Source organism: Drosophila kikkawai, chromosome 2R (assembly GCF_030179895.1).
Source record: "Drosophila kikkawai strain 14028-0561.14 chromosome 2R, DkikHiC1v2, whole genome shotgun sequence".
In the NCBI taxonomy this organism is placed as follows: domain Eukaryota; kingdom Metazoa; phylum Arthropoda; class Insecta; order Diptera; family Drosophilidae; genus Drosophila; species Drosophila kikkawai.
The window spans coordinates 9055582-9080271 of record NC_091729.1 but is presented as its reverse complement, the minus strand read 5'-3'; the positions used below and the strand labels follow the sequence as shown (position 1 = coordinate 9080271).

The 24690-nt window shown below is 44.1% G+C and overlaps 1 protein-coding gene across 1 annotated transcript; it reads left to right on the top strand.

The window, feature by feature from the left end:
• The first annotated feature begins 7508 nt into the window (after positions 1-7508).
• Positions 7509-24022, top strand: LOC108074445 (serine/threonine-protein kinase Wnk). The gene is made up of 6 exons (XM_017166486.3): positions 7509-7657; positions 19978-20407; positions 20473-22811; positions 22887-23024; positions 23086-23293; positions 23352-24022. The coding sequence occupies exons 1-6, from the start codon at positions 7556-7558 to the stop codon at positions 23660-23662; spliced, it is 3528 nt and encodes a 1175-aa protein (XP_017021975.1). The 5' UTR covers positions 7509-7555; the 3' UTR covers positions 23663-24022.
• Positions 24023-24690: the final 668 nt, after the last annotated feature.

The following is a 24690-nucleotide window of genomic DNA, read 5'->3' as shown; positions in this document are numbered from 1 at the left end:
TTTGCAGGAAAAGCAAGTGATTGGTATTGGAAGTTTCATCGAAACAATCCGAATTTCGATTGGAACACATTTTGTGGCGAATTTAGGAAAAGATTCGAAGATATAGAGACAGATTATGACATTTGGGAGGGAATCCGAAAACGCAAGCAAGGCGAAAACGAAGCTTTTGAAGATTTCCAGGAAAATATGGAACGATTAATTGATAGACTTCAAAACGGAGTGTCCGAAACCCAATTAGTTGAATTATTAGTTAGAAACGCGAAACCGAGTCTACATCACGAGTTGCTGCATCTGAAAATCTTAAATAGAGCACAACTCCGATACGAAGTGCGCAGACATGAGCAGTTTTATAACAATTTTAGAACATTCAAACCAAAACCTTTCCGCTCATACGTTACAGAGTTAACTAACGAAGACGAGGAAACAGGTTCAATAAAAGTAGATGAGGAGGTTAATCAAATTCAACGCAGAAATATACCAACTTGTTGGAATTGTGACAAACAAGGTCACAGATTCGACGATTGCATGGCTAAAAGAATTATATTTTGTTACGGTTGTGGACTTAAAGACAAATATAAACCGACTTGTCCTAACTGTAATCCGGGAAACCGACAAAAGGATGTTTCTCTGAGCAACAAGGAGATACATCCGTAAAATCCGAAGTTGCAACTCCAAACCCAACACATGAGTTTCAGGAGACAGAAATTTTAAGTCAGCCTGAGATTCATTATTCTTTCATTCCTTTGCATAAAAGGATACAAAATTACAACAATAAGCGTAAGGAAATATTTCATAATGTAGATAGTATTGGGACTCTTTTAAAACCCAAACGATCTACCATAAGATTAAGAGAGTTTTGGAAGAAAGTACGTAAGGATCGACAGAAACTTATTTCCGCTATAGTACTTAGTTCCGATCAAAGACTCTATACAGATATTTCTATAGAGGGTCATAATTATAAGGCTTTATTAGATTCTGGAGCAACTATAAGCTGTATAGGCGGATCTGCTGCTCAGAATTTTATCAAAAACAAAAACGTAAGAAAATGTTCTGGCGTAATTCGCGCTGCGAACGGAACAGAAAGCAAAGTAGTGTCAAAACTTACTACTTCTGTTAAGTATGGAGATAAGACAGACGATCTTGAATTATTTATAATACCCGACCTTAAACAAGATGTCTACTTAGGCATCGACTTTTGGCAAAAGTTTGGATTATTAAATAAAATTACAAACGAACCGGCCATATCTGAGTTAGATATCGGTACATTGGATGATAATGAAGAGTCTCCAAAATATCATGAGCTGAATGAAGGAGAAAAACATCGACTTGATTCAGTTATAAAAACATTTCCATCATTTGCTTCCGAAGGTTTAGGTCGTACCAGCTTGTCCACACATAGCATTGATATAGGAAATGCGAGTCCTGTTAAACAGCGGCATTGGCCAGTTTCACCAGCAGTCGAAAAGCTGATGTTCGCTGAAGTAGATAACATGCTAGCTTTAGATGTTATTGAAGAATCAACTAGTGCTTGGAGCAGTAACTGTGTGTTAGTAAAGAAGGGTGACAAAAATCGTCTGTGTCTTGACTCGAGAGAAGTTAATAAAGTCACGAAGCGAGACGCATACCCTTTACCCCATATCGATGGCATCTTAAGTCGTTTACCGCCAGCTAAATTCATAAGTGGCATCGACATGAAGCATGCATACTGGCAGATACCGCTCGATGAGAATTCTAAGCAGTACACGGCGTTTACAATACCAAATAGACCCCTTTATCAATATAAAATGATGCCTTTTGGTCTTTGTAACGCGGCTCAAACTCTTTGTCGTTTGATGGATCGAGTTATACCAGCTCATCTCAGGACGAAAGTGTTTGTATATTTGGATGATTTATTGGTTTTATCCGAGGACTTTGAGTCACATATGCTTTTGCTGCAAGAGATCGCGTTATGTTTACGTAAAGCAAATCTCACCATCAACGTCAGCAAATCCAAATTTTGTATGAGAGAAATCATATATCTCGGCTTTATAATTGGAAATGGTCAAATAAGAACCAACCCTGATAAGGTTAAAGCGATAGTAGAATTTCCGCAGCCTACTTCTGTTAAGCAGTTGCGAAGATTTCTAGGCTTAGCCGGATGGTACCGACGTTTTGTAGAAAACTTTGCTTCCATTAGTTTTCCTTTGACGGAACTCCTGAAAAAGAAAAATTCACTTGAGTGGAACGAAGAAGCACAGAGCGCTTTTGAAACATTGAAATCATGTCTTACTGTTTCGCCAATTCTTATAACACCTGATTTTTCCAAACAGTTTATTTTATTGTGCGACGCCAGTTCCTTTGGTATTGGTTGTGTTTTTGCTCAGGAGCGAGACGGAGTAGAACTTCCAGTTTCGTATATGTCCGAAAAATTGTCCAAAGCGCAACGTAACTACTCTGTTTCTGAATTAGAATGTCTCGCTGTGATTAAAGGAATTAAGAAATTCCGCGCGTATATAGAAGGCCAGGATTTCTTAGTCATAACAGATCACGCAGCTCTTCAATGGTTGATGCGGCAAAAAGACTTATCAGGAAGATTAGCTCGATGGTCAATGAAGTTAAGAACGTTTACGTTTACCATAAAACATCGTAGCGGTTCTCAGAACGTCGTAGCAGACACCTTATCTCAGCAAACGGTCCGATAGTTGACTTAGATTCTCCACATTTTAAATATGCAGAATACTTGGATTTGATAGAGAAGATATCTACCAATCAGTCAAAATTTCCTGATTTACAAGTTAGAGATGGATATATCTATAAAAGAACTACGTTTACATCTGAAGATTTAAATCAAGAAAATCCTTGGAAACTTTGGATACCTTCAGCCTTGGTACCAGACATCTTGTATCAAGCTCATGATTCACCTAGTTCGGCTCATTGTGGCATGAGTAAAACCGTGGAAAAACTAAAAAGATATTTGTTTTGGCCTGGTATGGTTACGCAAATTCGAAACTATATATCGGATTGTGTCATTTGTCGTACTACGAAAAGTCCAAATACAATTCTAAAACCACCAATGGGAAAACCTTTGACTTCCGATAGACCATTTCAAAAGTTATATATTGACCTGTTAGGGCCATATCCTCGCACAAGGAAAGGTCACATAGGCTTGCTTATCGTCGTTGATCATAACACCCGATTCCATTTTTTGTGTCCACTTAAGAAATTCACCGCTCCTAAAATATGCGATTACCTTAAGGGAACAATATTTTATACATTTGGCGTTCCAGAAGTAATACTTTCTGATAATGGCAGTCAGTTTAAGTCAAGTTATTTTCAAGCTTTTCTTACTAGTTTTGGAGTCCAACAAAAACTTACAGCCATATATTCTCCACAGGCTAACGCGAGCGAACGACTTAATAGATCAGTATTAGCCGCCGTAAGAGCTTATGTAGGGAAAGATCACACCAATTGGGATGAAAACTTAGATGCTATTAGTGGATCTTTAAGAGCGTCTTTACATCGAAGCACAGGTTCATCGCCATACTTCCTGACTTTTGGTCAGAATATGATTCTCAACGGCAAGGACTACAGTCTCTTGCGCAGTCTTAACTTATTAGCTGACGACTCTCGGTTATCCAAACGAGATGTTTTACAACTGCAGAGACGACAAGCTAAGCTAAACATAAACAGAGTACATGAAGAAAACGCAAATAGATACAATCTACGCACTCGGCAGATAGATTTTAGAAACGGCGACTTAGTTTATGCTAGAAATTTTACGCAAAGCAATGCTCAGAAGAAATTTAGTAGCAAATTAGCACCCGTATTTCTCCCAGCCAGAGTTTATAAGAAACGTAGTTTTTACTATTATGAGTTAGAAGACGAGAAAGGAAAGAAATTAGGAGTTTATCATTTGAAAGATATGCAAAGCAGAAAGCAAGAGTTACTTTCAGATAAGGCTTCCTAGAGATAGTCTCGTTACCCTTATCTGTGGGTGTAGTGACCAACTAAGCTTACACTTACAGAAACTTTTCGACCCACCCTCGCACTTAAAATTATAGGAACTTTTCCATAGCGAAAATAGCTCATAACTGGCTATGGCCAATCGCGATTGACAATGATCGTACGATTGAACAGTTAGTCTAAGGAAAGCTCAGAACCGCGGTTACCTGCAGTCAGCTTCCCAAAGCTTAATTCACTCTTTGATAAAAACCCTTTGGAAAACGTTTATATTTCTCGGCGCTGCCAAAAATTAAGTCAATATTACACGCGGTAATTAAAATTTATTAATTGAGAAAACCGAGTGAACCCAGAGTGGTATAGCCAGCTATATCTTGTTGTGTGAATTTGTGCGTGGAGAAAAGGTGAATAATTGCCAATTTAGTGCGTTTCAATGCTAACTCAGTTTTCATAGGGATCCGACTTCGAAGGCGTGACGGAGGCCTAGGCCTCGAAAAGGCAGATTTCCCTGCTCTACGGCCGTCTTTAGCCGATTCCGCCAACCGTCAGCAGTGGATCTCAGTTGACCTCCAGTTTCACTCCATAGTCAGCGGCCCGGACGGACTTAACCTCCGGCCGTTGCTTACATAACCGCCCACGTTTGGATGAGAGCGGAACCACCCCAAGTGGAAGACCTGAGCGCAGCCAACCAATTCCGCTGCCGCAGTTTTTTTATTAGACCGGAGCAACTGCTTGGTTATCACCATCGGCAAGCTGCAGTGAAAACCCCCTCCGCTCCCCTCATCTGGCCGATGAAGGCCTAAGCTATTGACATACGCTTATCGCCAGCGCAGTGGATGCTGCCTAAGACCCGTTAGGATCGCCTAGACGGACACCTGCCGTCGCGGGAGTCGACTTTTTATTTTCTTTTTGTTTTGATTATACCTTTCTTATATATTCCTAATTAATAATGATTTAAATACTCGCAGAGCAACTGGAGTATGGCATTCGGTAGAAGTTTGACTTAGGGTTCTGTAAATTTGACCCACAGCTCTTCAATGTCAACGTGAACTTGGGCCCAACTTTACGCACATATCATGGAGTGGATAATTAAAAGGTCGTGAGTACTAAATAAAACAACAAAAACAACAACAAATACCCATTATAAAAAATTTCTATAAAATGCCGCTCTACTGTCCCTTTTGAAATCTTGCTCTGTTCCTTAATTATTTGAATTTTCTTTAATTGATATATAAATACTTATTACTACTTTTTATTAAATACTATGAATTAAACTATGGGTTAGGAAATAAATATGAAAGGTTAGAAGATAGGTTAAGATTTGTTAATTATAATTAAAATTAAATTTAGAATCAATGAAGATAAATTTGGAGAAATGGAATTACAAATGAAATAGAAATTTATTGAATATGAATGTTGAATAAATAGTTATAATGGTTTGTCGAGTACTTTTGTCGGACATTTACTTTATTATGTGGTAGGGTTATTTGAACTCGGCCAAGGGACAATGAAGAATTTAAGCAACATTGTCATGGTAGGGAGGGTAAAGACTCGTGGAATTATTAACACCTTAATTCCCAATACCTATCAGAATCCTTAGTTCAGATTTAACGCGAGTCGGCGTGCATCCGTAGTATATTTATAGATTCATTCTCTGATATTATTTCTCTAGTTCAGCTTGATTATGAATTATTGTTTTGAATAAGCCGCACTAATTAAATGTAGTAGCGTCGTACTATCCTTAGCTAAAAGAACCCCGACCTACGGCGAGCTAGACCCGAGCATAGCAAGAGTGCGCATCCCTAGCGAAGGAAGTACAAGGTCCTCTTTTATAGTAACTAACACCCTCTATAAAAAGGCCACATAATAAAAATATTTAAAACTACGTACACTACAACCTACAGGCTATTATTATAAATCAGAAACTCATGAGAGGTTAAAGTGGCACCTTCGCTGCTCACTCAAAATAAATTAACATGAATGAAACTTTAAACTAAATTCTATTAAATGGGACAAGACTCTATTCAAAGATTTATGTCCAATCTAATATCTACTGTATGGCAAGAGGATCTACGCAAAGATTTACATGGCTTATTAGCTCAAACGTCAACCAAAAGGGTATGCAAAAGGTGGGTAGAGATAGCTAATTATATATTGGTGATCACATCAACATGAGAGACATTTTGCCATGTCCGACCGTTAGGATCACCAATAATTTTTGAAACCATTCTAAACATGACACAAAAGTCCAATTAATGGGGCTTAAGTCTTAAAGTTGTGTCCTTGAATTTCTGTAGAATTTAAATTTATATGGTATTTTGCTAAAGATTTTTTACCATATAAAATGGGATCATAAATAGAAGACTTATTTGGCAATACAGGGAGAAAAATCGATATATCTAGCATACATTTTTAATGAATATTTTTTGTTTTCAAAACAGTGACTTTAGAAAATCGTAGAGCTTTGAATTCTTGACTACTTAAGTGAATCATATTTAAAGTTTAGATTAATTCTCCTAAAGCTTGTGTTTATCTTGTAATTAATGAAACAAAACTTAGGGTACCAACTGCAGCTTTCTTACTTTTCTTATTACAATACATAGTTTTTTGTGTAACAAGCTTATAGTTAAATGCTAATGGGTTTGAATAAAATTTAAAATACAATTCAATGTAGTAAAAAAAATGTATCTTTAAAATCTACAAAATCTCTGCATATCAACTTCCATTTGAGCCGTTTAAATGAATTGATTTTTGTAAATATTTTGCCGTTTTGGGCAATTACATGTCTGTGGCTCCAAATCGCTAATTGCAACAAGAAGACTTGCGCTGCGTCGCCCTGGCCTCAAATTCCCAGACGCCCCCCGGCCGGGGCTTATCGGCACTTCCGAGATACTACGTGATTGGGCCAGAACGAGTACGAGTGGCTATCTGGGAGCTTGGTGTCGGATTTGCCATTTCTGGATTCGATAAGCGGGTGATTCATGCGAATCAGATGCATCTCCATCTCTCCGCTGGCATTTCCTCGTGTTGCCAGCAACACTTTCTCTTTCGGATTGCGGCGCGCTCTTTGCTTTCTCTTAGTGCCGTGTTGCTGGCCGGCTCGTTTGCTCTTCGGCCGATGCGGCGCAACATGTTGCTGGCCGACGGGCACTTGTTGCTGGCGACGCGGCGGTTGCGGCTTTTTGGCATCTTCGTCGCGAGCTTGGCTTAAATTGTTACCAAACGTTTAATGATCTTCAGTTAGGCTCCGAACTTTTACCAGTCAGGTCGTGTCCGCCGCTGCTTCCATTGGCCTGGCCACCTCAAAAGTCCCCAACGCGGCTCAAACGTTAACGGAATTTAAAGTCGAGGGAAAGAGAAGAAAACAGAAACTGCATCATTTGCATAAAGCAAATAGAAAACGTAACGAAAATACGACTAAAGTTGATTCGGATTGTGTGTTGTTTCATGTCGCATTTCTGACATTTTTTCGCGCCACCATTTCTGGGATATTTCCCCCAGCGACGTGTTTGTTTGAACGGAAAACAGTGCATCGACATTAAATCGAATTGACTGGAAAAACAATAATAGAAATTATAACCCTTGACTGAACAAATATCATAGCCGGAAGTGAACCATGCGTGTTTCATTGGCAGTTTGGGGCACCCTGTGCCTGTGGGTGGTCGCAGCAAACGCACAAGGATTTATACCGCCGCCCAATGTCGGACCGCACAACGGGGTAAGTCCTTCAGCTGGCTCCTGAAATAGGCTAAGAAATGTGGCTTAAAATATGTCACTATGCCCCATGTTCCACATTCCCAGGCACAAAGGCAGTTCCCTCACAAGCGCCAGTCCAAATATGTGCCAAATAATCATAAAAAGAGTAAAATATTTATCGCTTGATTTGCATTTCCATTGAATCATATGCAAATATCCATTGTTAAATCTATCTTTGTGGGCCCTCCGCTTGTCCCGACCAAATTGACACAGTTTTTAGATCTTTTCGAGTTTCGGCCGAGAAGAAAGTTGCCGTGCCTTGAGTAGTACTCGCATAAATATGTCGAACAGCATTCATTTTTCGATCCCCCAAAGGCTGGTCGAGTCTCAAAAATTCCACGGACTTGCATAAGACTTTCTACCAACAAGAAACCAAACGTTCGATCTGATCGCAGTTCCCAAGCTGCTCATTTGAAAATTCAATTATTTAAATATTTGTATTCGGATCTAAATATTAATTGCTGAAAAATTTATGGCCGCAACTGAAAACGAAAACGATTTTCAACGCCTCAATGAACTTTCCCTTTTCACAAATATATTTTTATCTCTGGCTCGGCGGAGTGTGGGGGACTCGATTAAATGAAGATGCAAAGGAAGAGTAAGAGCTGAGCCGAGACATCGTTTAAGGCAAAACCTGTTCGCTTGGAGTGGTCAGGAGACCAAAAACTGAACATAAAAACCAATCTTCCCAGCTCCAAATAAACCGCCAAGTCATCTGGGATGTTCAGAATTTCTCGGCGGATTCTGGCCAGTTGATAATGGCAACCATTAGATAATTGATGGCCCTGCCCAGCTAGATCCATTGATTTTCCCGTTTTGATGTAACCCCATCAAGTGGGGCATGCGATGTTACAGTTTTCACTTTCGTGGCTAAGTCCGACAAAGATTTGGCCAAAACCACAACAATTTATGATGTGAAATCAGCAGCTTTGTTGTCTCCCATTTTTTCGGCTGTTTAAGCTTTGCTTTGAGACGAACTAATGCCTATAATTGAGGCTTGGATTACGTAAAAGATTTATTTCGATGTTGTTCAAGCTGCAGGCAATGTTTTGATACGGGATTATGGCTGAATGGAGAGACAGATGAAAAGGCCCTGATCACCGCGGACTCTTGCAGAATGCCAGTGCAGTCAGGCGGCAAACAAAAGATGACAGCTCCGCGTCCCTTAAATGACTTTCTTTTTGGAGCCAAGCTCTTCGGTCGTCATCCTCGCCCGTGGCATTGTCCTTAACCTTTCCGTGCATCCGTCGACTTGGCGATTTCCTCTTCGGCAACTTGCACAATTTTTCCCATAACGTAAGAAAAACTTGTCCCGGACCAGATTTCTGCCAACATCATCTCTCACCATTGACATAAGTTGGCTGCGGCCAGCGATTGCATCTTGGCCTTTTCTTTTTATTGAGTTTTTGGTAAAACAAGCAATCACGCGGAATGGAAAAAGTATCATCATCTTCCTTTTGTCTGGCAGCGAACAGGAACTGGTTGCAGTTGCTGCTGGCCCAAGAGGTTTTCGCTCTTAGGATTCGGCATCGATTCGGTGGCGGCTGTGCAATTTCTTTTGTGCGCCTGGGCTTTGTTTTTGCCATTGCCTAATTTTAACTTTTATTATTTTGTATATATTGCCTCACGTAGCGTTCGCAATTGTGTCTTGTCGTGTAAACTTGGCAGCCGGCAGCCGGGCAGCCAGTCAACTGCTCAGAAACATCTGGTGTCCATCGGCAGATCCCAGTTCCCGGTTTCCCAGTTCACAGCGCAGGCGCTGCACAACACAAATCCCCAACCCGACAGAAACAACAATTTACCATCCTCGAACATGTTTTCGCTGGGCCTGCCAAATAGCCGACTTGCTGGTTGTTTTGTATTTTTTTTCTTATTTATTTGTGTATATTTAGCGTTTATTTAACACATTTATGTTGGTTTTCCGCGCTCTGCTTTCACTTTTGTTGGGGGGTTGTCTTGAAAAGAATCTCTAACAAGAAGTACCACATCAAGGACTTGGGAAATAATACCAAAATAAATTTAATTTGAAGGGAAATCAGCTTAAATGAAATGACTTAGTTATGGTTATTCTCAAGTCACACTATTTTGGCTTCCGCTTGAACTTCCCCATAAAATATTACCTCTTTTATAGGTATCCCATTGATGACAGTTTTAAATACAAGTTCATTGTTCTTCTAACTTATCACATAACATTATTTGGCTTTTATAATGCTCTTAACGTATCCATAAGCTCAGCTTGTTAAGCCATTAGTGCGACTCAAAATATGCGTAAACTCGCGTTTTATTACGAGTCTTGGGAAGCACTCACTCTCTCTCATATTACATATCTCTTTCAAACTTTCCTGGGGCGGGAAAGACAGATCTGAAATTGATTTACGTTGCGAGTCCATTGAAACGGGTTGCCAATAATTTTGTTCATCTGACAGGGCCCTACAACCTGTTCACTTTCGGTGCGGCTTTGTTGTGTCGAAACAACAAAAAAAACCATAACAAGAAGCCGCATTTCATTGTAATTTCTTTTTGCGAGCTGCGTTCTGCTCGTTTTGAAGGCAAGTGGAAAGTGGGTCAATCGAGAGATCTTTATAAATATCGCTGCTCGGTTGCATATTTATCTGAAAGATATTTCAGTATCTGGGCGGAGAGGTGACAAACTGTTAATGGATCTAGCTTAAAAATGAAAGTTGTTTTTGTGGTAACAGAGAAAAAAAGACGAAGACGATGGCACTTGCCAGTACTCCAGAGCTAATCAGGCTCAGGGCCCCAATCATCGCACCTCAATCGCCTTTGATTGGCCCCCTCGAGTTTTCCCACTTCAACAAAGTAACGAGCTGCCATTAGCCGGGCGCCACTTTAAATCGAATCGCATCAAAATAAAGCCCATAGAGATCGCCATTCAGCTGCTAACCACAAACAAATAAAATAATTGAACGCTAATCAGCGGGACAGCGAGGGTCTTTCTTTCCTTTCTTCGGGTCAATTTGCCTTGCTGCGCACCCAACCGCTTTTCAGTTCGATTGAGAATTAAATCAATTTCGTTTTTGAATGAGAGGGAAATTGCCTGAAAAGTGAACGAAAACCAAGGTGTCATGCCCGATTGGGCAGAGGAGACCGCAGGGTTGGCCAGGAAACGCAGCTGAAAATTTGTAATTCCATCGGTGATATAACGTGCATTATGAAATCTGTTGGGGTACAGTTTTCCACCTGGCTGTTGGGATTCTAATAACAATCTTGTTATTTTAAGGTCTTTGGTCTCTGCAACTTTGTATTTGACCCACTTTGGCGTAGAACGTGAGCTGGGTAAAAGTTGAATACAGATTTCTTCCGAGAATTGCGGATCGCCCGCTGTCAAACTCATAGGGGTTCAAGGCATCTTCCGCTTTCTATGGCTTCTCATTACCCCGCGAGATCTTCTCAATTATTAAGCCATTAACATAGTTAGTGAACCGCTGACTCTGTTCCGCATTATTTTATGGAAACGATCGCCAGAAATTAGCTCGGTGAAAAATAAAAAAGGTATTACCGGGCAAAACGCTGATCGTTAAAATGACGTCCGAGCTGGGAAAAGAAAGTAAAAGGGCTCGGCGACATAATTCATCGCTGCCGCTGGTTATTGACAGCCCGCCGGATGGCCTCTCTTCTTCCAGGTCATTAAAAGTCGCTTGGATTGGCCACATATCGGGGATGCAGCAAAAGCAAATGGGTTTTGTCATGGCTCTCTGTTGCCTAATTGCAAGTTGCCGCCTGACGAACGCCGCACTTAGCCGAGGTATGTGCAGTAAATATATCAGGGAGATTTTCACCCGCCGACGCCGTACCCAGCACCAAGTGCAGCAAGTGTCAACTTCCGCGTTACTCATACGCCGCGTGGTGCGGCAACGGGTTCCTCAGCTGCATCTTCTTTCTCGCCATAACTCAGCGCAAATATGGCCAAAAGTCAAACGATCCTCGGATCGCTAACGTAATGCAATAGCCAAGCCCAACGCCGCGGCGGTTCAAACTGGGCAACCAGTTATGGCCCGCCGCCGCTGCACTTTCGTTTTCGCATTCGCTGGGCCTTTGTGTCTGGGCGGAAAGTTTATTGCGCGAAAATGAAGAAGCGTTTGTTGCTGGCACACAGTTCCAAAACAAGATTTGAAACAAGCTGCTGCTGCTGCTGCTGCTGCAGCAATGGCATCTGCAATTGGTGGACGGGTCGGGATGGGTCTGGTCTGGTCTGGTCTGGTCTGGTCTGGTCTGGCCGGGTCTGCCGGGAGATGTTGCAAGCCGCAACAGAGTTGCATAACCTGTGTGTGTTTTCCTTTTGCCTGCCGAGGTGGGAGTTGAAACTCTGAGCCGCCCGCCATGCCTAACAGCGCTAAAAACTTGTCCATCGATTTGCGTTTCATTTCTGCCTGCCTGGAGCTGAGGAAAATGCGCAGCGAAATTATTTAATGACATTTTTGCGGTTTGGCAATGTGTAATGGAAAAGTGGTGGATAACCATCTTGCAGTTACCCGGTTTTCAAGCAAAAATCCGAGGGGTTGGGCCACTAAAGGTTAGGGGTTGTGGGAAATTTTACTTCGAAAGAAAGCATTGCAAGAATGTAAGTCAAAGATCCTTAACAAATTTGTTATTTCGAATATATATGGAGCAGGACTGAATTAGTTGGGGGGTTTAAAGACATTTTGAAGACAGTAATTCCTAGAACACAACTATTTCCATATAAAGAAGGACTAACTCCATGTTTCCACTAACTGCCATCATATTTACCCAAGTCTGATGCAACGCTCTCGGCACTTTTCGCCACCTTGAAGGGTTCCCTGCCCGTAAAGTCAAAGTACTCGCTGCGAGAGATACATATACCCTCCTTAGTACCTGTCAGGTGCTGTACGCCCCCAACTTGCGCTGCAGCCCACTTCACACTAGAGTGCTGCCGCTGGCAGCGGCTGCTGCATGCCACATTATCGCCAGCGACCGACCGAATAGCCCAGTGGGCCGGGCCCCTGCCGCAGCCTCTGCTGGCACTTTCCGTTGTCTGCGTCCGAACGAGAGTTGCAGGGAAAGAAAACACTTTTCGCAAGCCTGGCTGATTTTCTGCACCGCAGAAGTTCCATGGCTGGCATTTCAGTTGCATTTTCCATTCGCTTCTTCGGCACCCAAAGTGTTTCGTTTTGTTGCAAATAATAAATTTTAATTTGCTCGGCGGTTTTTGGTACTTTTCCTTCTCATTCCGCTGCGGCTGCGGCTGCGCCTGCGCATTTAAGTGCATCAGCTGAGCATGCAAGGCGAAATGCACATCGCTTTCGATTTCTGCAAGAAAAACTAAGGCCCAAATGAGTCTGGCCGGGGTGAAGAAATTTTGAATGGATAGCGACCGACTGGGTTCAATGGGGAAATCTATACAGAGGGACGAAGACTTCCTTAGAAAATATTTTAAGAAAGAGCTCGAAGGGCTATTATTGATGCAAAGACTGGTACCCCTTTGACAGCAGACGGCTATCTCATGATCCATTTGTAAATACTCTATGGTCAGCACTGTTTCAAGTCTTCCAAAACCCTCCAAGGTCTGGAAAATCAACCGCCAACTTCAGGCAGGGTTACTAACCGCTAAACAATGGTCAGCTGGGTCCCCAACTTGTCGCGTCGCTTTGCGTCCCATCCGGGTAATTGCTAAAAACTGTCACGAACTGCAGCAACACAGTTTACTGACTCCGGCTGCGTCCCACTCCGAGACGGTGGCAATTCGAAACATTTGCCAGACCCCGGGACCCCCGACCTTGTAAGCGACCCTCCGCAATTTGCATGTGCAGACCCGGCGAGCTTCGCTTTTCGGTGCCTCAGCTCCAGAGCTTGCGTGACCAAAGGCGGGCACGAGACCAGCAGAAAGTCAGCAATGTGAGCATTTGGCGAGTCGGGAGCAACGAGGTGGCTCCGATACCATCTCGAAATGACTTAATTGGTTCCTCCAGCGAGTAAATGTAATTAAAATTATAAGAACTTGGCTTTCGAATCCAAAGCATTCGGCTCTGGGGCACTGCTAACCCATAAATTATGGATTCCAGCGAGCACGAAATGGCAAACAGCAGCTGAGGAAATCAGAAAATCAAAAGTTTTTCATTCCACTCCAAACAATGGCGGCCCATTTGACAAATGATATGGCGGGAAGTCTGAGGTGCACGGTGGCATCGCATGTCTGGGAATCTGAGGCAATGCTAATACGTAATTAAGGCATTAGACAAGCGTTAAATCGGATCTCAAGAAAGATCTAAGACGCCATGACATGAGAAAGCAGCATGGGGATGGGTGAGTTGGTACTGAAAAATCCATTAAGATATAAAGATCGGCCAACGCAACCCCTCAAATACAGCTTATGTTCGACCTTATGCCTTCACACTTTCCCACAATTCGTCAGCCAAATTGTTGGCCAAGGTCAAAACCCGTATAAATAAAGATTTCGGCCGGAGTCGTCTAACAAAACATGGCCCATATACTTGCAATAGACGAACGCGACAAAGCCTTTAGAGTTCGCATCAATTGGAATCGAGGCGCTTCAGTTCGAGTGACAGCCCATGGAAACGAGTGGACAAACAATCCCCTCTCGATGGCTCTGAAGTCACTAAAGTAAATACGAGTGCGAAATACAAGAGTTGGCAGAAATACGCGCTTTTAAGGCCTTTGTACAATTCGGAATATTGGCGCCATTGAAGTCCCCAGTGACAGCCCAAAAGAGAGGAGAATTGCACAAAGATTACAAGAGCAGGGGATGCCGACGAGTGTAACAAAGGCTCCCAATTCGGACAGATGATGAGCGTGGAAAGGTTTTGGGCGTTTTGGCGGCTCTGTCAATGAAATTTCACGGCAGAGTTTCGTAACGAAATCTGACGAATGCAAATCCCAGGTACACGCCTTTTGACTGAGAGAAATTGTAATATTTTCGGCGGTTCCCTTGATTGTCCGCTACTGACTTAGCTGATCTAAGCGGAGTGAATAAATCTTTGGCGCCAACAGACCCGTCTGAAGATCGAGATATATGGCACGCAATTTGCGCGGCTGCGTGCGCCAAATTTATTGAATTGGAAAGTAAAAATTGCAGCGTATTTAAATTTATTTCCAACAATAATATAATTTTTAGAGGTTTGTGTTTTATGTTCGACTGGCACGCAATTTGCCATTGATAATTACGAGGATCTTTCTGGCGATTGTCTGCCAAATAATAATTGTGTTATTATATTATTCGGCTGATGTTGTGGTTTCGAAATGGAAGGTGTGTTGAGGTGGAAAATTGAGTTGTTTGTCTGGGAAGATATTTGGCTTTGATATTGATATATGATATATAATTCAAATACGTATTTAAATCGACTGTTCACTTTCTAGTTAAGTTACTTTCAAGGCAGGCATCCCAAAATAGCTAGAAACTATCTTTACGCGATTTAAAAAACTCACAACTCACTGCAATTAGCCATATGAACATGTTAATTACCCAAAAACAGATGGCCCATAAACCTACATTTTCTCATGCCCAAATCCAAGAGCCCAAAGAAGTGGGTTTATTTAAATTACATTTCTTGCTTTAGTTTAGTAGTTGTCAGATACCCAGCAGCAGCAGCAGCAGCAATCCGCAGATGCTGCCCCTGGCAATGCTAATGATATAATAAATCTTGCAGCTCGTAAAAAGTGTCAGAGTGTGTCAAATTAAGCATATGAGCAGTCTTAGTCGAGTGTCGTCGGATGCACTCGCTGAATTCGGATTGGGAAGCGAATTTGGATTCGGATCCGGAGCCACCTGTGTGGGCCGCGTGGGTGTCTAGCTGCAGTTGAAGTTGCAGGGGACTCTGCCAGGAAACGACAAGCATTTTGCTTGATTCACAAACTCATTTGCCGCATCTTCAATTTAATTAAATTAAATTTGTATGCCACTCAAGTTTGAGTGCCAAGATTGCATTAACTTAACACTTTACCCGCGGTTATGCAATACTTCCAGAGCTCTGTGGATGCAACCAAACTGGCAATTAACTGGGAGAAGCAGTTTGCTGGAATTATATGCCTTAGCTCACTCATTCGAGAGAGTAAAAGTCTACAAAGAAATCCAAATTCAAAATTGAAATTGAAATTAAGTTTTTCTGAGCAGTACACATCAGAAGCAGCTTAATGCTTAAGTTTATAAACAAAATTCTCGCCATCTTCCTTTTTCTGTATGTATAAACATTTGTACTATTGCATAACTGGCATTTATGGATCCGATTGCCAAGATCGGCCACAGTAATTAACCAGACAATCATTCGGAGATCATCGGTATGGGTCTACCAGTTAAATTGTCCTAATTTGTAAAAGTGTTTAGCAGCACTCTCCCCGTCTGTCCGGCGATAATATCTGGAGATTAGTACGCGAACGGTAACCGAGCTGGCCAGGTTTCTTTTGCCGCACTTTTCTGGTCTTAAAGCGATGGTTAAATAACTTTTGTTTTTGTTTCTGTTTGGGCTGCTCTTTGTTACTGCTGGAACCTTTTCATTGTTGCACTACAGTTTTTGTTACCGCTGGCCGGTGGCTTCTTTTGCTTTCATGTGGCTGGTGGCCCCTTTTTCGGGTTTCGGGGAAGGTGTAGGTGTTGGCTAAAGCTCCGCTCGAGGCAATTTCTTATTTACCTCAGTTAATTACACAATTTTATGTAAATTTCACTTTTTGCTGTTACTTGGGGCTGGTGCTGCTATTGTTCGCCGAGCATTCTTCTGTGCGGCCGCAAATTAATTACTTATTTGCTTAGCCAGCTAGCTATTTTGCTGGCAATTAAAATGCCTTTAGGAAATCCACACAAATATTTTGTTCGCCTTTTTTTTCGGGGCATCTCTTTGCAAGCAGCCGTCATTTGTCGATAGCCGGAAAAGTGAAAGGGAATTGCCAAATCCTCGGATTGACCAATGCTGCGAGTCGCCGAGCCACAAACTAAGCCATCAGCTGCCATTAAAAGCTTATTATGCACATTTGCTGGCATGGGGAAACTGTCAACAGGGGAGCCGAAGGAGGTTGTCTTCGATTTAACCAGTTCTGGCAACAGCCGCGATTTCGACGCTACTTCAACTTCGTTCTGGACTTTATTCAGATGCCATCGATGAGATGTCGAAATGATGTGAGCACGATTTCCAAGATCTAGCTGGGGCCGAGATGCCTTGCGAAGATAAACAAGACAAACAATTTAATGAGGCGTTTAGTGTTGGTTGTCAACTAACAAATCATTTTAAGCAGTTGCCCCAGTTTTCGATATCATTGAAGAATCAATCAAAATAATAACTTATTACTCCACAAGCAGTCCTTATTTTAATTTAAAAAATTCTAATTAAGGTCTCTAAAACTTACAGTGATGACCGAGCTGACATCTCGCATGAGCATCCCTTTTTATGGCCGTAGCACAAATTGCAAAACTTCCCACAAAAAAGATCCTCTAGTCTACGAGGCATTTGGCAGAGTTTGAGGCAGCCTTGGGACTACACGAATTGCCAAAACAAGCTCGAGCCGAAAAAAAGAAGCCAGTAGCAAATGCATCTGAAAAGTCCAAAACAAAGAATACACCGAGATCCAGTGCAAGCTGGAGGCCAGATGCATTCAGTTTTTCTTAGTTGGCTGTGGGGCAGACAGGAAATCCGAAAGGCAATCGGGGAAAACGAGGCCAGCTTTGGTGCCATTGGCCATTGACAAGATCCAAACCAAAACAAAAAAAAAGTAGGAAAACTAGTAAATTGTGCGACTCGAGAAGAATCTGTCAGATGCCAGAGGCCGTTGTGCAACTCGCAGAATTTACGGCCTCTGATTTTTGGTAACTCTTAATTAAGCGAACCATATCTTGGGGCCTGAAAATCTCGGGGCTCGATCTATTAAATTCTAATTAACATAAACTGCTTAAGTGCCTACTAAATACTGGCAAATCACTTTCACTGCAAAATGAAACTGAGCCCAAAAACGAAAAGAAATTTCCGAAATTCGCTTTCGTTTTGTTTCTCATCTGGCCGAAGGCAGCTCTCGTAATACCCGTCCCGACCCGATGTGTGATGGGAAATCAATTATGAATTATTAACAAATTAGCCGGCAGTTCGAGTCATGTAACTGACAGATACATCACGGATCACAACGCCCCAGCGAGCATGTGAAAAATGTGGACGCGAACTGGTTTCCAGCTGGTGGAATGCAGCAACTTCTACCTGTTGCCGGCTATCTCTTGGAGTATCTTCACCGATTAGCATAATGCTCATTTGATTTGACAGCCCTCGAATGGAAAAGTTTACGTAACGAAATGGAGTTTGTTGTCGCAGTCCAGCCCATTTGTTGCTTTAATGGAACTTTCTTTGTTTAGCCAAGAAAATATTTCATTTGTTAACAAATTTTTACGATTAAGTCTTGAAATATTATGTGCAATAAGGGAAGTATTTTGTTTGGGATCCGAGATCCACAGTTGAATGGAAAGAAGTTAGTGTTTCTTGTTGACTATGTGACAAAATAGATAAAAAATAGATTAAATTTTAAATGTGGTATTGAAGAAGTATAATCGCTATCTCAGAATTAAAAAGTATTTTCTGTAGGCTTATTAAGCTTCCAATTTGAATAATACACCAAATATGTCGTATATTATGACTTCCACACATTTCCAATATTTCTGCCACCGTTTGTCGAGCCGTGACACTTGATTAATCCACATTTGTTCATTTTCTGACACTCTTTGGATGTCACTCGCCTGAGGTGCGGTGGCGATTGGTGACAGCAACGACTTAGTCGACCATGGACGTCACCTGCATTAATGGGTTACCGCGCATGCGCGACCATTTATTGGAGGCTCTCACTGCGGCGGTGCTTGAAAACGAAAGCGTTTTGCATACAGGCGCCGAGAAAATATTGAATGAATACGCTAAACCGAGAAATTGACACGTTGAACACATGTCGGGTATAGAAGGGCGAGGAGGCTTACTGGGCCCGCTTGAAGACTGGGTTCAGTGGCTCTTGGGCCTGGGACGCTGATTGCTTTGGCACTTGATTGATGATTGATTGTCGTTTTCACCAGCCAGCCAGGCAAGTCGTAGGGAAAAGTCATCTCTGCCGATCCAGCCGAAAGAAAATTGTGGCTGGTGAAAAACTCAAATTGGAGATGAAGATGCATGACAGAGCAATGGATTTTTTAGATTGAATTAATACTGGCAACGGCTCTGGGGTGAGTCGTTACTTGATTACAAAAGCTTATTCCTTCACCTGCTCGAACATCTTGTACTTTTCTCCCGGTTAATCGTGGCGCTGTGATTAGGTTGCATAATCCAGAGACCTCCGTCCCAGTGCCAGCTTTTGCCAGCATCATCGGGCAACAGCTCCGCGTCATGATGAGGCGCGGCGTTAGCGGCAACAACATAATTACCATGCGAAAAGAAAGAGTCGGGGCTCCCAAGCAGCCTGATAACGCCTCAATCGGCATCGGCATCGGCAGAGCCCGCAAAAAAGAAGATTTATTGCCGAGGCAATTAAATTATACATACAGCAGTTTAGCCATAAGCCAAAAGGCAGACTACAGCCAAACAGTACCTGGGCCTATAGAGAGGCTCAGCGGAGTGCTTGGCCTGCTACTCCTGGGGCCGCTTTGGCAATGATGTTGGATAACTGTTGTTAAACAATTGCCCGATGTGTGACCACCGCCAGGTCTCTTGATTGGTAGTACGTATACGCGGTGTGGGTAGGACAGCTTGGCCACAAGATTGTAGGGGGAGACACACTAATGACAACTACAGATGGGAGACAATAAAAGTGGGTTACCCAGTGAATAGAGTGGACTTTAGTTGGGCAAGGGCCTGGGACTGTTATTATCCAGACAGATTACTCACAATTTGCGTTTATCTTTGGCCGAGATACCATCATTTAATCTTTGGAATAACGAGATCCATTCATATCCGCCACTCAAGGCGGGGGCATAGTGAACTTTCTTCTTCCGTAACAATTTCGCTTCGCAAGGTGCGATTGCGCCAAACAAGTTTGCCATTTTCATGGACTTCAACTTGACCGAGTGCCCGCTAAAAAGGACCCCTCAGCTGAGCCAGACGCACAGGCTACTCTTGCCGAAATAGAGCAGAGATTGCTTTGGAAATCACCACTGAAACTGGTTCATGTCTATTTTAGGAGCGCTTTGGGGGGATTGCTCAGCGCCGACTTATCTGTGCGAGCTGATGAAAGATCTCGCGCCAAACGAAGCTGGTTTTCTGCACCAGCCTGGATGACGCAACGACAGTGTGCATTTGCAGAGCTCGTAACTTACTCCGCTCCGTCTCCTTCTCTTTGCAGCCGCCCTTTCATAACTCGCAGCGCCGTCAGTTGAACCTGCAGCAGTACAACCAGCAAAACTTTGTCCAGGCGGGAGTGGAGCTGCCCATTCCTCACCGTCCGCAGCAACAGCACACACACCATCACCACCAGGCCCCGCAGCAGCAACACCGCTTTGGGCAGTTCCCACACCAGCCCCAGCAGCAGCAGCAGCATCAGCCCCCTCACAGCAATCAGCAGTTCCAGCGCTCGACCCAAAACCAACTGCAGACTGCTCCCCAATTTCCGCAGCAACAGCAGCAGCAGCACCAACAACAACAGTTGACCTCGCCAGCCACCGGCATTGATCTGCATCATCAGAACTTCTTGGACTTGCGCAACTTCGCTGGCTCCCAGCAGCAGCCTCAGCAACAGCAACAGCAACAGCAGCAGCAGCGCCACAAGCAATTCGGTGAGTGCAACTCTTGATCCTCCACCCGATCTTTCACCTCTGACCGAAGCCCTAATATCCCCTAGACTCCCGCCTGCAGTCAACAGCCTTTCCACCCCAACCTTCGCTTGAAACTTACCAGCAGCAGCAGCATCAGCAGTTTGCCTACCAGCAGCCCCAGCAGTTTGGACCCCATGTGCTGCCCCAGACCACCCAGAAGTTGCCTAGCCAGGCACCAGTGCCCACATTTCAGACTATTTCCCAGCCACAGCAGCAGCAGGTACAGTTCAACTACCAGCAGCAGGCCACGCAGCAGCAGCAGCAGCAGCAGCAGCAGTACCAGCTGACTCCCCAGCTGGGTTTGCCCGTGCCACAGATATTCAACAACCTGCAGGCCACTCCCTTCCCAGAGCCCACCCGAGGCACCTTTCAGCCTCAAGCTCAGCAACAGCCTCAGTTCCAGCACCAATTCGTCAACGCCCAGGCACCAGTCCAGGCTCAGAGCCAGCCCACCGACCAGGAGTACAAGCAGAAGCTGATCCAGAAGCACGAACAGTTCGTGGCCAAGCAGTACGAAAAGTCGCAGCACAAAGTGCGCCAGCAGCATGAGGAGTTCCTGGTTAAGCAGCATCAGATCAAGCAGCACATCCTGCCCACGATCATCACGCAGCACAACGGCAACTATCAGCACTCACCCTACGTGGGAGCACCAGCTCGTGGAAGGCCTGTGGCCCATCCCACAGAGTACAACCAGTTCAATAGCGCCCTGCAGCAGTACTACAAAGAGCACCCGACGACGACGACAACTACCACCACGACTACGACAACTGAGGCAACCACCACGCCGAAGAAGAATATCTATGCGCAAGTGAAATCCGAACTGGGCAAGTATCCCAGCCAGAAGAGCAAGAAGCCGGTGAAAACCATTGCGCGCGAGGACCTGCTTAAGCAGCTAAAGGCTGCCCTGTCCGAAGCTCCACAGCAGCCGCTGACAGGCAATAAGACGTACGATGAAATGGACCTGGTGCTGCCCAATGGCCAGAGGGTTCAGGTCATCCGCACAACAGATCCCAACCTTGTCCAGGGCCAGAAGGCCTACTCCCAGGAGCAACTGCAGACTTTGCTTGCCCAGCAGGCTTTGGGTGGAGATGCGAAGCTCAGCCTGAGCGATGTGGCGCCTAGCAAGAGCAAGGACCTAGAGCTGCCGGGTGGTGGTAAGGTGCAGATCCTGCGATCCCCAGATCCCCAGGAGTCAGACACTCTGCCGTCAGGTGGTCTTCCCGGTGGCGTGGACCTCTCCAGCCTGGCTGCCCTCTATGGTGGAGGCGCAGGTGACATCCAGGGTATCAGCAGTGGAGCGAACAGCATTGCCAGCTCGGCGGTGATTACTTCGGACTCGGACGATCCACCTTCCCTGGAGGAGTTGGCCAAACGAGGCCTCATTCCCGATGGCTACGAGATCGAGGGTCTCAGCTCCAAGTCGCAAGCTCCAGCCACCGCTGCCCCAGCCCCACCGCTGCCCCAGCCGAAGAAGAAGGCCACCTATGTGTATCTCGAGGAGCAGGCAGATGGCAGCTTCAAAATTCAGGGAGTTAAGGCCAATGGCGAGAAGGAGACCAAACAAACGGGTAGCGAAGTGGAGAGCATTCTGGAGCGTATCAGGAGTGGGGAGATCAAGCTGCCACCCTCCGTTTCGCGCCTGACCCTGCCCAACGACGAGCTTGTGGAGATCAAGAGCGGCAAGATCATCCAGACCACGCGGGCTCCAGCTACAACTTCCACGAGCACCACCACGACAACGACAACGACAACCACTACCACTCCCACGCCCTTCGTTTCTCGGGGAACGCCCAGCAACCACCGGCAGTACCATCCATCGAGGACCTCGACCACCAGCACTACATCCGCCCCGACCACAGCTCGCCTCAATCTGGTTTTCGAGAGCAGTACTCCCGATCACGCAAACGCTGCCAGCCTGATTCGCACCACTCCGGCTCCCGTGTATAGTGGCTCCACGGTGACGGGTTCCCCCTATTTGGGAGGTGCCTCCACCCACTTGCCAGTGGTCACCGAGCGTCTGTCCGACGTCGTCAACAGCCCCGATCTGCTGCCACCCGTGTCCCAGTACGCAGATGCCCTCGTCCAGGAGACTGAGAATACGGAAAAGGCGGCGCAGGCCAGTCCTGCGACCAGCTCTGTGCTGTCCAATCCCAGCGAGGATCTACTGCAGATTCTGAAGTCGAACGGCCTGTTTGCCATGGCGAAGTACCTGCGCCAGTCGGGCCTCGACAGCATTCTCAATGAGACGGGACCCTACACCATCTTTGTGCCCACAGATAAGGCCTTCAAGAACCTGTTGGTGCAGTTGGGAGGTCCGGAACGGGCAGAGGAGAAGTTCCAGTCCAATCCCAGGCTATTAAGTGGGGTAAGTTTGAGTAAAATGAATATATTCCGTATTGAATTGATTTATTGGATACTTCTACTGTGATATTATGATCAGCTGCTGCTACACCATGTGATTCCGGGAGCTTTTGAAATCGCCACCTTACAGGACGAGATGACCGGCGTCTCACTGGCCGGAACCCAGCTGCGAGTGAATCAGTACAACATGCATGACCAGGAGTGGAACGATGTGACTGTAAGCTTGTCCCGTGCGATATTCAGTTCCCATGGTGCTAAACAAATTACTTCCCTTTCAGCTCACCACCATCAACGGAGCCATGGTTGTGTTGAACAAGAAGGACATCAAGATCCCCCAGGGTGTGGCCCATGCCGTCGATCGCGTTATGTTCCCGCTGCCCGTCGGGGACCTCTTGCAGACTCTGCAATCTGATCGCGAGGGCCGCTTCAGCAATTTCCTTAAGATTCTGTACACCTCTGGACTATCCGAGAAGCTGCAGAGCAAGGGTAAGGACTTATGAAACTCAGAAAAGTTATGACTCTGAACCTTGATGCTACCATTTAGGAGTGAAAACCTACACCGTCTTCGCCCCCGTCGACAAGAGCTTCAGCGAGCTGGACTCAGACACACTGGAGAAGCTATACATCGACAAGGAGGCCGCAGAGCAGTTCGCCATGAAGCACATTGTGCCGGGTGCTCTCTTCTCGGCCGGCATGCGGTTCTACCAGGTCAAGGACTCGCTGTACACGGGCAAGACCGTGATCCTGCAGAAGACTTCGGCTGGAAAGATCAAGGTGAACGATGCCCAGATGGTCACGTCAAATATACCAGCCACCAATGGAGTGATCCACGCTCTGGATGGCGTCCTGGCGTGAACAAATGCAAACTGCCAGCAACAAGAGTAGCCACTCTGTAGCACAGTTTTCGTTTAGCCCGTAAGGTTTAGGCTAAGCTAGGAGGAGTGTTCATCAACCACATCGAAAATTGTTAGTGAAATCTTGCCAAAGTCCATGGCTGGACTTGAGGAATTGCAATCTTGTATAAACCTGGTGCAAAACGATCGAGTTTAAGAGAATCATACAAACAATTGGTGCTTCCACGAACTTTTCTGTATTTCTCCCTTTCGCCTTCACAAAACAGTCATTAAAAATAGTTCAATTTAAGGAAGAATCAGAAGTATGTAAAAAAGCCTACAAGCAATGGAATCTGACCGGGATTTAAGTTAAGTTCATATCTAATTTATTTTTGGCATTAAAGTGCAAATTATGTAATTTACAAAATTCTGTAAACTTAATAAAATATAGTTAAGTAAAACTCTTAATTCGTTAAATAATTTCGGGGCAAGGATCAAAGCAGATTTTTCATAATATAATTGAAAAAACTAAAAAAAACCGGGTATTAGGGTACTCAGTATATATTCGATAAAGAAAAATCTGAAAGTATCCAATAGATCGAACAGTTAATTTATATAATAATCAGAAAATTGTTATGGTTTAGAGCTTGCAGTACTAAAATATGATATGCTTTCCAAAGCCACCTTCCGGACTTTTGACTTCATATATAGAATAATTTTTAAATTTATAAATATGGAATTTCCAGGAGTTGGGAAAAGTAATTATAATATATTTAAAACGACAAGAGTTTTCAAGCTGTTGATAAAAAAAAGTATTATAAATCTTCAAATGTTCCGCTATTTAAAGAATTTAAAATATCGGAGAATGTACTATAAATTCCATTCCTGGGAAACCAAAAATAATCACAAGTCGATCATGTTACCTAAGAAGCTTCAGAGCATTGAACCATTTATTGTTCAATTGTAATGGACAATAGTCATTAGTTTATCTACCTGAAAACAAAGAAGCCTGTTGGTATTTTTTTACATAAATAGTTTTTCAAAACTTCA

Bases quoted from the DNA above. Each gene is read 5' to 3' on its own strand.
- LOC108074445 (XM_017166486.3), top strand. From the start codon at position 7,556: ATGCGTGTTTCATTGGCAGTTTGGGGCACCCTGTGCCTGTGGGTGGTC. The intron at 20,408-20,472 runs GTGAGTGCAACT...AATATCCCCTAG, and splicing joins GCAGCGCCACAAGCAATTCG to ACTCCCGCCTGCAGTCAACA. The intron at 23,294-23,351 runs GTAAGGACTTAT...GCTACCATTTAG, and splicing joins CGAGAAGCTGCAGAGCAAGG to GAGTGAAAACCTACACCGTC.